The sequence below is a fragment of the Dasypus novemcinctus genome, chromosome 6, assembly GCF_030445035.2.
Source record: "Dasypus novemcinctus isolate mDasNov1 chromosome 6, mDasNov1.1.hap2, whole genome shotgun sequence".
NCBI lineage: Eukaryota > Metazoa > Chordata > Mammalia > Cingulata > Dasypodidae > Dasypus > Dasypus novemcinctus.
The window spans coordinates 75,213,865-75,227,983 of record NC_080678.1 but is presented as its reverse complement, the minus strand read 5'-3'; the positions used below and the strand labels follow the sequence as shown (position 1 = coordinate 75,227,983).

At 34.9% G+C, this 14,119-nt stretch overlaps 1 protein-coding gene across 4 annotated transcripts in view; it reads left to right on the top strand.

The window, feature by feature from the left end:
- The window catches only part of CTNNA3 (catenin alpha 3), a 1,802,485-nt gene that overhangs the window by 1,402,158 nt on the left and 386,208 nt on the right, over positions 1-14,119 (top strand). For all 4 annotated transcript variants that reach the window (XM_012529825.3, XM_071215825.1, XM_058298912.2 and 1 more), the window contains one exon: positions 250-401. In XM_012529825.3, coding sequence (XP_012385279.2) covers positions 250-401 — 152 coding nt within the window. The remainder of the gene's footprint in view (positions 1-249; positions 402-14,119) is intronic.

Sequence of the window (14,119 nt, the reverse complement as noted above, 5' to 3'; positions counted from 1 at the left end):
GCAGGCTGCTCTTTCTTTTCACGCTGGGCGGCTTTCCTCACGGGCGCACTCCTTCTTTCAGTCATTAAATTATTGGTCATCTATTCTGTACCATGTATCATCTACTGTGTTTTGTTTTATCAACATTAAAAAAATAGTAAAAGTCTACTAATCAAATATTTACTTACAAATTTCCCTTTCCTAGAAACTCCAGCAATCCAAAAATATAAAGAGAACATGTTATTTTCCCTTTTTTATTCCCTTTAACAGCAATTCCAGAGTTTGTAACACAAGTGAATGTTGCTTTGGAAGCTTTAAGCAAGAACTCAATGGACGTTTTTGATGATAATCAATTTGTTGACATCTCAAAGAAGATCTATGATACAATTCATGATATCAGATGTTCAGTCATGATGATTCGGGTAAGTTTGCCTTACCTTCCATTGAATTATTGTAACATTCTTCCCTTTCAGCGATGCCTGGAATTATTACAAAGAATATTTTATTTCTAGGCTATAATGTCAATGCTGAAACCCATTTGAACTTTAGGAATTCATATGAATCCCCAAAGTCAGGCCTGTCACAAACAACACGTTTGCTTATGTATTTGGTTATAACTTACAGAAATGAGCACATTTTACTGCCACATGTACAGAAATGATAGTGTAGGATTCATTGAGGTATATTGCATATCATGATCAGGAGCCAAAAAAAATGCATGAAATAATTTGCTATCTTTTATTGAGAAAGAAAAGAATCTCTTTCATCACTGTACTGGAATTGGTAGGAAAAGATGTTTAAAGCAAATTATTTCTATGGCCAAATCCTCTTTTCCTAGATCATAGAATCACAGAGTGTTCTGTAAGATATTTCACTTAGAGCTGCCAGGAACAACATATACTTGAACTATTCCAGTCTGAGTGTTGTGTATGTGGGGGGCTATATACCACCTCCCAAGGGTATGAGTAAGCAATGTGGGGCACACTGATACACAGAGACCAGGTTTATCTTTTGTATTTGAGTGCTAATTTGGAAAATGCACATATAAAGATAAGGAGATATTTTCTCTTAGGATGGTTTCACCAGGAGGCAGACCATTAGGTGAGCTTGATCCTGCCATGGAGCTCTGGGAGACAATGTAGAGATAGCCTTAGAATTACCTAACCTGAATATAGTGAAAGGTGGCTATTTATGCACCTGTTCATCATTGATAATCAAGTGTGTTACTCAAGCCTCATGCCTGGGCCAAGCATGCTCCTGTGCAGAAGGAAGCAAACCTTAGGCAGAGGGTCAAGCATTTGCAGTCAGAAGATTTCATAGGGCAGATGGATGCTTATGTAAGAAATATTTTAAAAAGACTGGAGGTGTAAAGGTACAGAATTCAGCATGTTAGATCTTGGGAAAACCTGAGAGCAAGTCACTTGCACATATTGGAGAGAAGTGACAGGATATATACTGGTGAGCAGACTGCAAGTATTTGTTCACAGGTGATTGGCAAAGGTGGCAGTAGAGCAATACTATGTTGGAATACCAAAATGCTTCTACCAAATATTTTCTTCTTCTTGCAAAGTTTTCTTATACCTTACCTGTGAATCTGGTGGGCTATTAATAACCCAAACCTGGGATGGTAGGTGGAACCAAGAGAGAAACACTGAAAATATGAAGAAGACATAGGAACTTCATGAAACAGCCGTTCCAGGGTGAAAGCACTACATGACCATTATCCTTAGATGGAAATCTGAGATGATAAACCAGTGAAATTTGTAGGAGAATCAAGGTAAGAAATGTGTGTTTTGTTGCTAGAGCTGCTAGGAATGGAAATCTTATAGCTTCTCCCAGTCAGAGGTTTCAATATTTTAAAATATTCTTCATTATCAAGATAATTTGTAGAAAATCAAACATCCTGTCATCATTTCTACATAGTCCTCACAATCAGCAGTTCTCTGTGGGGCAAGGCAGCAATTTATTGTAATTAGTAATTGCCTTTGAGAATTGTAGTTTTTCCCTATAATCATCTCTTTCTCAAGGTAAATACTTGTTTTAACTTTTTTTCCATTGGAATACTTTAGTGGTTAGTGTCCTTTACAAGTCCTTATTTAAGTTTTGAACAAACTTCTCAAATGAGACTATAAAAAAGCATACTCTAGGTAGGATCTGTCCGATGTTAAATGAAGTGGAAAAATTGATCTTAAATGTTATGTTTATTGATAAAGCTAAATTTCATGTTACGTTATTTTTCACCCTTAAACTCAGCAATTGCTAGATAAACAGTGACTTCCAAAGACTTATTTATTTATTTTTCCACTGCTGTTGCCTTTGTGCATTTGGATTGAGTGTTTCTTTTTGGTCTTAAGTCCTAATCTTATTATTAAATGTATTTCTGAGTTTCATATTAATTTGCAGTTACTTTCGAATATGATCATTGACCATACTCAATTTAGCATACATTAAGAATATAAGGACAATCTTAGTTCCTTCACCGGGATTAACTAATAAAAACATTAAATAATATTGGCCTGCCTCTGACTGTAACCTCTGTCAGATGGCTCCAATAATGGCATTAGTGTTAAGAACCCTTAGAATCCAGTGCTTTGTACAGCTGAGAATATTATGTACAAGCCACATGTTTTTTTTTAAAGATTTATTTTTTTTGGTTTTTATTTCTCTCCCCTTTCCCCAGCCCCCTCCCCAGTTGTCTGTTCTCTGTGTCCATTTGCTGTGTGCCATATGGTTTTAAAGACTGCTTTTCAACTTTTTGAGGTAGAGAGATTCTTTCTTTAAAAACATTTTAGGCAAAATATATAAAACAGATAAAAACAGAGCTGCTCTAACTGAACCTGAGGATGAGAAGCTAGAGGCCCATCATATCTATTCCTGTGACTCTACCCTAGACAACCTCTGGGGGAACCTCTTCAGACCCCAGGGATTCTGTGGAGAGTGATTTGTAAACTTCTGAACTTAACTGCTGCGACTAAAGGGTAAAAAAAGAAATCTAACTCAGGTCCAATACTTCTGTTTTTCTTCTTCAAAAACTGTCACTCTATCACAGAAGATAATAAAATTCATCTGCTGTAAGCTCTTTTTATAAGGTCAAATTTAATGCTGACCAATGCTCTGGCCTGAAAAGCCGTTGATCCTTTCTTCAATGTATCTAAAATATGTCAATGTTAAGGTGATCGGATTGTAATTATGCAAGTTTAGGGAGCATAGGCTATGATCTTGGGGATGTTTGTGAGTATTGTGGAATGCTACCTGATATCTGAATTTTAATGAGTGTTCTTCAATGTCCTTGAAACAATAAAATACTGACTTATAATCAAAGCTTGATATTTTATAAATATTTTGATAAAATTTTGGTTATATCTGCCTTTAACTTTTATTTGTATCAAATATATTATGCTTAGTGGTTATTCATTTTTTGGAAAAAGATTCTAAGATAAATACTGTGACATTTTAAGTTGCTATTTCCATTGGATTTTCAGTGTGTGTACAAATGAGATTGTGGAATTTCATTCTTAACAAGTTTAAGGTTTTTAATATTTTGATGTGTTTTGTGTTTAATATCCATGTTTAAATATTACCATTTTGAGTATACGTGGTATAATGGTTAAAAGTAATAAAATAAAAATTGTACTAAAGCTTAGTTTCCTCCTTTGTAAAATAAACTTGGTATTAAACCTACCTCAAAAGATTATTATGCTGACAAAATGAATTAATGAAAATAAATAAAAATAGAAGTCTTTTATAAAAAGATAGTTACTACGATTACTATTGTCAGCAAGAGTTAGTACTTGTACTAAAGCAGCTGCTTATTATTTTTGTATGTCTTGAAGAAGTTAGCTATAAAAACTGTAGAAATACATTTGTGGAGCAACATAAAGCCAGAATCTAAATAGTGACATGAAAGCTCAAGCCCAAAACAAAGAAATGTGTTCCTTCTCAAGATACTGTTTATATAAGAGGATACCTATGATTATCAATTTAGGTATCTATGTTATTGATTATTGAATGCAAAGTATGCTTTAGAATCCATATTAGTTTAAGCTAATATAGTTTTGTATGTTTGTTTTATTAACATCATGAAACATGTAAGGAGAGCCAAATTTTCAATTTCCATTATTTTGATTACAAGGTTTTTAACCATAAATCAAAGAAATTTTTAAAAGAGTGAAAGAGTTGAATTTTGAGAGTTTAGTATGACTAACCAGAAGGGAAATGCCATCAAAAAAGGCAAGAATATCTAGGTAAACTTCATCCTGCAACAGGTATTCACAATGTAAACTTCATATATATTTTTTATGGATTATATGTGCCTTATCAAAAATGCCTTGAGCATAAAGATACTTTCCAAGCCAAATGTGGGTATTTACAGTACCATTACTGTTTAAATTTTCTAACATGATATTTTAGGGAACAAGAACATATTTTGGATATTTCACGTATGGAAATTAATTTTGAGGAAATGAAGGAAAATATTATAAATCGGGAAACCATTTACATAGCCTAGTTTACATGAACCATCTTTTCATGAACCATTTACATGACTTCATAATATGGAACATAGTTCAATACAACTTCAGTTTATATAGTTAGAAAAATCCTGTGTCTAGTTCTGTTGAACCAATGGCAATAGGTAGATTTATGATTTTTATTTGAACTATATCCGATTTTCTTAATTATGTTACATGCACTACGTCATGGCTTCTCTAAACTTCTTTCATTTTCCTCCACAACTTCTTTTCCTTGTGGCATCTTAGAAATCCTTTTCTTTATGTGTTGCTCAGGATCTGGGCTGAGGTGTTGTCTATCTCTCTCTGAAGCCTCACTCAATCTCCTGGAAGGGAAGGCTCTGTTGGTGTTAGTTATTAATATATGTAGAATGTTATCTTGTACAGTTAGAATCCTGTAGTACTCCATTTAGAAATGGTGGCATTGTGAGAAAAAATATTGTGCTTAAAATTAAAACTCATTGGTTCAGAAATCAACTCTACCGCTTACCACTTATTTTGTTACTTTATGTGATAACATTAGTTTCTTTACTGCAGAGGGGGAAATAGAAACATTCTATTAAATTCCTACACTCAGCTGTCATTGAACTTACAAGTGAAGGACTGAGTGTTGTCCCTGTGATCAGGAACAAAGTGAGCTTGTCTACATTCACACCTTCATTCAACATTATTGTGGAAGTCCTGTTGAGCATGGTAAATCAAGAAAACAATAAAATGTGTACAGATTAGGAGGGAAAAAGTAAAACTGCCCATAATTTCTAGTGCTATTCTCAACTACATTGAAAATCCTAAAAAAAAGTTACAACAAAAATCCACCCTATTAGAACTAATAAATGAATTTAGCATGGCCACAGAATACAAGCTCAATAAACAAAAAATCCCACATTTTTTAAAGTGGAAGGAAAACTACAGATAAGGGAGAAATTAATGAAATGAAAAATTTATAATAGAGAAACTTAAAGTATATACTTCTATACAGTAGCAACTAACATTTATAAAATATAATTTTTAAAAAAGTATTCTTTACCACAACAACAAAGAACATAAAATAGGGATAAATTTAGCAAAATGTGCTCAAGACATGTACTTATACTCTGAAAACTGTAAAACATTATTTAGAGGAATATTATAAAGTTAAGTATATGGAAAGATATATTCTGGTCAGGGAGATTCAATATTAAGATGACAGGTATCTCCAGATTGATTTACTATCTGACCCTTTAAAGAAGAAATTTACTGAGCCCTTTCTTAGTTTGTTTGGGCCTTTTACCAAAATCTTGACTGGCTTCTCCATGAAAACAATTTCCCCTTATTAGGTTTCCTTGTAAATGCCATCATCCAGTATATTTGCATATTAGAATTATCTTTTCTTCCAAGGTGGTTGGGTCATGTGACCACCAGAACTACTACTATTACTCCTAGTATTTCTGTTTCCCTAAGTCCTCTCATTTTCTCTTCATTCCTTTTGTAGGTCAAACCGCCTTTGTTTCTCTTTCAAATCTTTACACTCATGCCCTTCTACTTTGCAAAGAGGATCCTTTAGTTACTAGAATTTACACTTCTCCAAAGACTGTAAAGAATTTTTAAAATTTCTGTTGAGCATATATTTTTTTCCAGTATTTTGCATCTTTCATTCTGTAGGTAAATTAAATTTTAGCCTAGACTTTGATTATCAATGATTTTGAAATTCATTTTTTAGGTTTATAGGAGAATGAAATCCTTTCCTCTTATTCTCCTTTTTTTTTTCTTCTTTTCTTCAAGTTAATAGTAAAAATTAATCCAAAGATTATTGGGATTATAAATTAGTTTTTTTCATCAAATAAGTAATTGCTAAGCGGGTTTAAAATGTAGTGAATTAGTATATGACTTGGTTCGCTGAGGCCAATCTTGAATTCTGCCCCTTTCATTCTCAAAATCAGTTGGATGATAAATTGTGTTCATGTTAGTTTTCTGGGTCCTGCCTGTTCTGCTAAGAGACCCCATAGTATGTAAACTCCCCCTGGTGGTGGTTGACAGGCCTTGGACAATAATGATCATAGTTCCTTCTCCAATCAGCCTTTCCAACCCCAGAGAATACTTTCTTCCCATAGGCTTAACTGGTATCAAATATTAATTTCCTCTTCTCATGCTTTGCAGATTCTTTGTTGACTGGAGAACCTGTTTTGACACCATTTCAAATCGTTTAACCTCCAAAAAACTTTGAAACTTTTGATTTTTCAGTGTTAATCAGATTTCCTGAATTTATCTTAGCCACTCTACTCTTCATTCTCACGGGAGTCTTGCCAGGAAATCACAATTAAAACAACTCTGTCCCTTTTGGAAGTGATAAGACTCCTTTATCATCTCAGAACCAGTTTTTACAGAAGCTAGTTACCAGGAGGATTTCTAAGGGACCTTAATAAAAGACCCAAAGCAAAGTAACCTTAACTTTATATGCAAATTTAAATCAAACATTCGTGGGAAGAATATTGTAGTGGGTCTCTTGCTGTTTCCTCTAAAAATAAAGAGAGTGAGGGAAGGAAAAGCAGAAGTGCCTGCTGGCAGTGGTTGGGGCCACCTGAAGTTTTATGCTGTTAGCACACTTAATGACCTTTCCCGTGTGTATCGCATTTGAAGAGACTTTTGTCTAAGGGAACAGAGGAGACTAGATTAAGAAAGAGAGTTTGTTGAGAAACACGTTGATTAAGCTACAAACAGCACAAGTCAGTGATCACTGTTGTTCACGCTGGGAGAAAGATGTTCAGCTTGAAGTCGTTCTGGGAAGTGTTCTCTAACCAAAGGGTCAAAGCCACTGGCAAGAGAGCCCATGGTACGAGCACTTTGATGCAGTCTACTCCTGTACTCAGAAAGCTCTAAACAAGCACTGCTGCTCAGAAGTTTTGACTAAAAGTCAGTGGTTTTAGGAAGGCAACCATTTCTCTTTGAAAATGCCACCGAGAAAAATAACTAGCGTTGTGAGCAGTGGAATAATAGAAAAATGCTTAGCTGTGGAATCTTAAAGGATTTTTGATGTAGTTTTTTGTTTTGTGATCAGTTGAACACATTGAATTACTTGTTATAAATAAACTTGACTTAATCTATATAATTAGTTAAATATAAACGTATATTAATTATTAAATCTAGTGATGCATTTATGCTTTTGTGCTAAAAACTTTTTAAGTGTGCTCATTGCGTGCTTCAAATATGGCATTTGGTGCATGTCTACATTTCTAGAGCAACATTTAGAGAGTTGAGATTGATTGATTTATTCCCCTCCCCCCCAGTTGTCTGTTCTCTGTGTCTATTTGCTGCGTCTTGTTTCTTTGTCCGCTTCTGTTGTCGTCAGCGGCACAGGAAGTGTGGGTGGCGTCATTCCTGGGCAGGCTGCACTTTCTTTCGCACTGGGTGGCTCTCCTTACGGGGTGCACTCCTTGCGCGTGGGGCTCCCCTACGCGGGGGACACCCCTGCGTGGCAGGGCACTCCTTGCGCACATCAGCACTGCGCATGGGCCAGCTCCACACGGGTCAAGGAGGCCCGGGGTTTGAACCGCGGACCTCCCATGTGGTAGACAGACGCCCTAACCACTGAGCCAAGTCTGTTTCCCCATTTAGAGAGTTGAATGGGACTTCTGGAGTAAAGAATCTATAAAACAAGAATTATGAAGTGATAACTTTTTTTAAAATTTTATTTTATTTATTCATTTTTAAAAAAAAATATTACATTAAAAAAATATGAGGTCTCCATTCACCCCCACCTCCCCCATCGATAACTTTTTTAAAAGCTTTTTTTTTTAAAGAAGTTGTGGGCTTACAAAATAATCATTCATAAAATACAGGGTTCCATTATATACCACCCTATTATAAACACCAGGCATTAGTATGTTACATTTGTTACAATCGATGAAAGCACATTTTTATAATTGTGTTAATAACTAGTCCATAGTTGAACTTAGGGTTCACTGTGATTTTTAATTTTTTTAAAAAAATTTTATTCTAGTAACATATATACAACCTAAAAATTTCCCTTTTAGCTAATTATGTTCACAATATTGTGCAACCATCACCACCAAAACTATTCTATCACCCCAAACCATATCAATTAAGAATTAACCTCCATTCCCTACTCCTACACCATCCCTCGGTAAACTATATTCTACATTCTGACATTATGAGTTTGCTTATTCTAATTATTTCATATCAGTGAGGTCATACAATATTTGGCCTTTTATTTATGGCTTATTTCACTCAAGTTTATATGTTCAAAACTCATCTATATTGTCACATGTATCAGAACAACATTCCTTTTCATAGTCGAATAATATTCTATTGTGTGTATATGCCACATTTAGTTTATCCATTCATTGATTGATGGATACTTGGGTTGCTTCCATATTTCATCAGTTGTGAATAATGCCACACCAATGCAGGTATCTTTTCAGATTCCTGATATCAATTCTTTTAGGTCTAGACCTAGAAGTTGAATTCCCAGGGTATATGATAATTCTATACTTTATGGGGAGCTGCAAACTATCTTTCACATTTTACATTCTCAATAGCAATGAATTAGGGTTCCTATTTCTCCACATCATCTCCAACACTTTTAATTTTCCATTTTTAAATTAGTAGGCATTGTAATAGGTATGAAATGGTATCTCAATTTTGGTTTAATTTGTATTCCCCTAATGAATACATATATTGAGCATCTTCCATGTGTTTATTTGGTCATTTATGTATCATCTTTAGAAAAATTCATTTTCAAGTCTTTTCCCATTTTTTAAATTGGGGTGCTTGTCTTTTTCTTATTGATGGAAAGATTTCTTTATATAGTCTGGAAACTAAACCCTTAGGTCGTTGTTTACCAAACATTTTCTCCCATTGTATAGGTTGTCACTTTACGTTTATGATAAAGTCCTTTGCATAAACTTTTAAATTTTGATGAGTTTCCATTTACCTATTTTTTTGTTTTGTTGCTTGTGCTTCAGATATAAAGTCTAAGAAAACACTGCCTAATACAATGTCCTGAAGGTGCATCCCTATGCTTTCTTATAGGAGCTTGCTCTTATATTTAGGTCTTTGTTCCATTTTGAATGGATTTTTGTTTATGGTATGAGGAAGGGGTCTACCTTCAATCTTTTGCATATGGAGATCCAGTTTACCCAGGACCATTTATTGAAGAGACCCTTCTCTCCTAAATGAGTTGTCTTCACCCCTTCTCAAAAATCAATTGGCCATAAATGTGAGGGTTGATTTCTTAACTCTCAATTTGATTACATTTGTCTGTATGTCTGCCCTTCTGCCAGTACCATGCTGTTTTTATTACTATATTTTTGTAATAAGTTTTAAGACTGGAAAGTGTGAGTCCTCCAATTCAATCTTCTTTTTCAAGATGGTTTAGCTATTTGGGGCCCCTTACCCTTCAATGAAAATTTGGTACTTGGCTTTTCCATTTCTGTAAAGAAGGTTGTCAGAATTTTGATTGGAACTGCATTGAATATAAACCCCTTTGGGTAGAATTGATATCTTAACAATATTTATTCTTCTAGTCCATGAACTCAGAATGTCCTTCCATTTATTTAGGTTCTTTGATTTCTACTTGCAAAGTTTTATAGTTTTTGAGTAGATGTCCTTTACATTGTAGGTTAGATCTATACCTAGATATTTCATTCTTTTAGATCCTATTGTAAATGGAAGAGTTTCATGATTTTCTCTTCCAATTGTTCATTACTGGTATATAGAAATAGTACTGAGTTTGGGGTGTTGATCTTATACCCTGCCACTTTGCTGAATTCCTTTATTTACTCTAGAAGCTTTGTGGCAGGTTTTTCAGGATTTTCTGTATGTATGACTTGGTCATCTGAAAATGAGAATAGTTATATTTCTTCCTCCCCTATTTAGATACCTTTTTTTTTAACCTAATTTTTCTAACTAGAACTTCCAGTACAATGTTAAATAACATTGGTGACAGTGAGCATTCTTGTTTTGCTTCTGGTTTTAGAGGAAAAGCTTGCAGGCTTCCATCATTAAGTATGAGGTTAGCTGTGAGTTTTTCATATATGCCCTTTATAAAATTGAGGAAGTTTCCTTCTATTCCTAATTTTCTAAGAATTTTTATGAAGAAGAATTGCTACATATATATGAATTTTCTATTACTTCCTCTGTTGTTGATTTTTAACTTCATTCCATTGTGGTCAGAATGATTTCAGTATTTTGTATGATTTCATTATTTTTTAATTTACTGAGATTTGTTTTATGACCAAAGATATGGTCCTAACTGGAGAATTTCCATTTGTACTTAAGAAGAATATATATTCTGTTGCTGTTGGTTGTATAGTCCTATGTATGCCTGTTAGATCTAGTTTGTTTAGAGTATCATTCAACTCTTGAATTTCATTACTAAACTTCTGTCTAGATGTTCTATCCATTATTGAAAGTATCATATGAAAGTCTCCTACTGAAAATGTAGAACCATCAATTTCTCCCTCCAAATCTGTCAGCATTTGCTTCATATATTTTTTGGGCTCTGCTGTTAGTTATACATATATTTATAATTGTTATATCTTCTTTTTTAATTGATCCCTTTATTAATATATGATGGCCTTCTGTGTCCCTTATTTCAGTTTCCTAGGCTGATTTTAAAAGACCATGAAATGGGTTGGCTTTAAACCATGGGAACTTATTAGCCTAAAGTTTGAGGTTGTGAGAATGTCCAAATCAAGGCATTATCAAGGTGATACTTTCTTCCCGAAGACCAGCTGCCTGTGATCCCTGACTCCACTGCCATATGACAAGGCACATGGCAAGCACCAGGTAGTCTCTCCCTTCTCTTCTGTGTTCCACTGCATTCATCTTCCTCCTTCTGTGGCTTCCTTTCCCTCTTTCTGTATTTATTCCATTTATAAAGGAATCCAGAAATAGGATTAAGTCCTCTTCTGAATGAATTGTGTTACTGAAGTAGCCTCATCAAAAGATCCTATTTACTATGAGTTTATACCTACAGGAATGGACTGGATTTAAGAACACGGTATATACAGTTTCAAACCACCACATCCCTCATAACAGTTTTTCAATATGTGATATTAGTATAGCTTCCCAGTTATACTTTAATATATATATATATATTTTTAAAATTGTACTATATTGAGTGCATTCTCATGTTTATACATGATTTTCATATATTTCCCTTATGGTTACCATGGGGTTAAAATTTAACATCCTAAATCTATAAAACTCATATTTGACTCAATATCAACTTGACTTCAATTTTTCTATAAACCTCCTTCCTCCCATATTTTTTAATACTTGTTATCAATTATGTCTTTGTCTATTGTGTGTCCAAAATCATAGAATTATTACTTTCTGTGCATTTGCATTTTAACAACTCTGGAGCGTATACCAAAAAGAGATAATACCATAGTGCTGGCATTTATTATTACCAAAAGAGTTACCTTTACTGGTAACTGTTTTTAACCAAGGTCTAGTATCCTTTGAGTCTGAAGAACTCTCTTTAGCACTGCTTGTAGGGCAAATTCAGTAGTTACAAACTCCCTTAGTTTTTGTTTATCTGGGAATATATTAATCTTTCCCTCATTTTTGAAGCAAGGTTTTGTCAGATGTAAAATTATTAGATGGCATTTGTTCTTTTTCCACATTGTTTCAACCCACTGCCTTGGCCTCCAAGGTTTTTGATGAGAAATCAGCACTAAATCACATTGCTTTTCTCTTGCAGCTTTCAGAACTTTCTCCTTGTCCTTTGCATTCAACAGTTTGATCAATATGTGGTAGAGTGTATTTTTCTTCATGTTTATTCTAGTTGATATTCTCTGAGTTTCTTGGAGGTGTATATCCTTGTCCTTTGCTAAGTTTGGGAAGTTTATTGCCCTATTTCTTTGAATATGTCTTCTACCCCTTTCTTTTCCTTCTGGGACATCCATAATGTATATACCGGTATGTACGATTGTGTCTTAGAGGTCTCTAAGGCCATTTTTTGTTTTTAGAATGATTTTTTGTTTTGCACCTCAGCCTGACTCACTTCAATTGTCTTGTCTCCAAGTAAGTTGATTTTTTTCTTCTGCCAGCCATAATCTTCTTTTGAAACCCTTGCAGCAATTTTTCATTTCAGTTATTGTGTTATTCAATTCCAGTAATTCTGTGTGGTTCCTTTATGCTTATATTGCTCATTCAATTTTTTTGTAATATTGTTTAGTTCGTTGCATTTTCCTACATCTCATTGAGCATGTTTAAGATAAATTTTTAAGCCTTTGTCTGGTGTGTCTACAGTCTGGTCTTCTTTGCTGTGTTCTGGATTTTTATCTTCTTTTGGACGGTCTATCAATTACCTTTTTTGTGTGTGTGTTTTAATCTTTTGTTGCATACTGGACATTTTAATATTTTAAAACGTTGACTTGGATTTATCCCCCAAGATTACTGTTTTCTGAGTTTGTGTCTAGCTAGTGATATGATAGAGTTTTTCTTGAGTTTCACGATCTAACAAAAAGAAGCACATCTAAGAAAGACTATCTTTCACCATTCTTGCAAATCAGCTTTGTGTTGCCAGGAACTCTCTTTCAGAATTCAGCAATATGCAGGGTCCTCCCTGTCTTTTCTGGGCCTATGTCTTTTTCTGAGCTTTTGGTTGCTAGAATCTTTAGAGTTTTCCCTGTTTGCAGGAGTTTTTGTGTGCTCTCTACTTCCCTGGAAATAGAACTTTTCTGTCTTCCTGGTGTTCAACAGCAGGTCTTAAAGCAGGTAAGCCTTTGCTCTTGGACACACCTTAATTATTCTTACAGTGCTTTCATTGTCTCGAGCTGCTTTTGCTTGGAGGGCAAATTCTTTGAGGAGGGGCACAATGGATAGGAGTTTCCCAAGTCTGTCTTTCCCAGTGGGTACAAATCCAGGGACCCACAAAGGGTACACCAGCCTGCTCCAAACTGCCCTGGGAAAAGGATGTGGGAGAGGCCAGAAAGGATGGCAGGAGATTCTTCCACTGCTCTGCAAAGCTGTGCTTTTTTGTCTCACTACCTGCCCATCAGTTGCATTCCTTCAACTGTCCTCTGCCACTCTAAGGAAGAGTACAGTCTTTAAATCTCCTCTGCTACCTTTGCCCAGGGTAGTTTTGAACAATGGCTACCCTCAGAGCTAAGCCCCCAGTGATCTGAAGCAGGTAATAGAAAGTAGTGATCATTGATTGGACTGTGTCTTCCCCATTCCCTCTCGCCCCCATCTTGGGGAACTAGGTTTCCTTGTCTTTCTCTGATATCAGCAAGCATATCAGTGCTGGAATCCATTTTTCCCTGCTTCAGTAGTAGAGATTGGTAATAGTAACTACCATGTGGAGAGAACAATTCACTGGTGTTTACCACAGTTTATCAAGCCTCTGTTGTCTCTTTACTGGATGCAGCACAGTGTTCTACTAGACTCCTAAGTTTTAAAATATTTGACAGTTCAAGATAGTTTCTGCTTGATTAATGGTCATAGTTATTTTCCTGGAGGAATTGATCTGCAGAGCTTTCTACACTGCTTCCCACACCATCTTCCCACAATTCTGTGCTGATGTTTTGAGAACAGGCTTTTGTATAACTAATTAAGATAAGGATGGAAATTAAGGATTTTATGTTTCCAGTATCTCTAAAGTAAATGAAGGAGTTTCAAAGGAG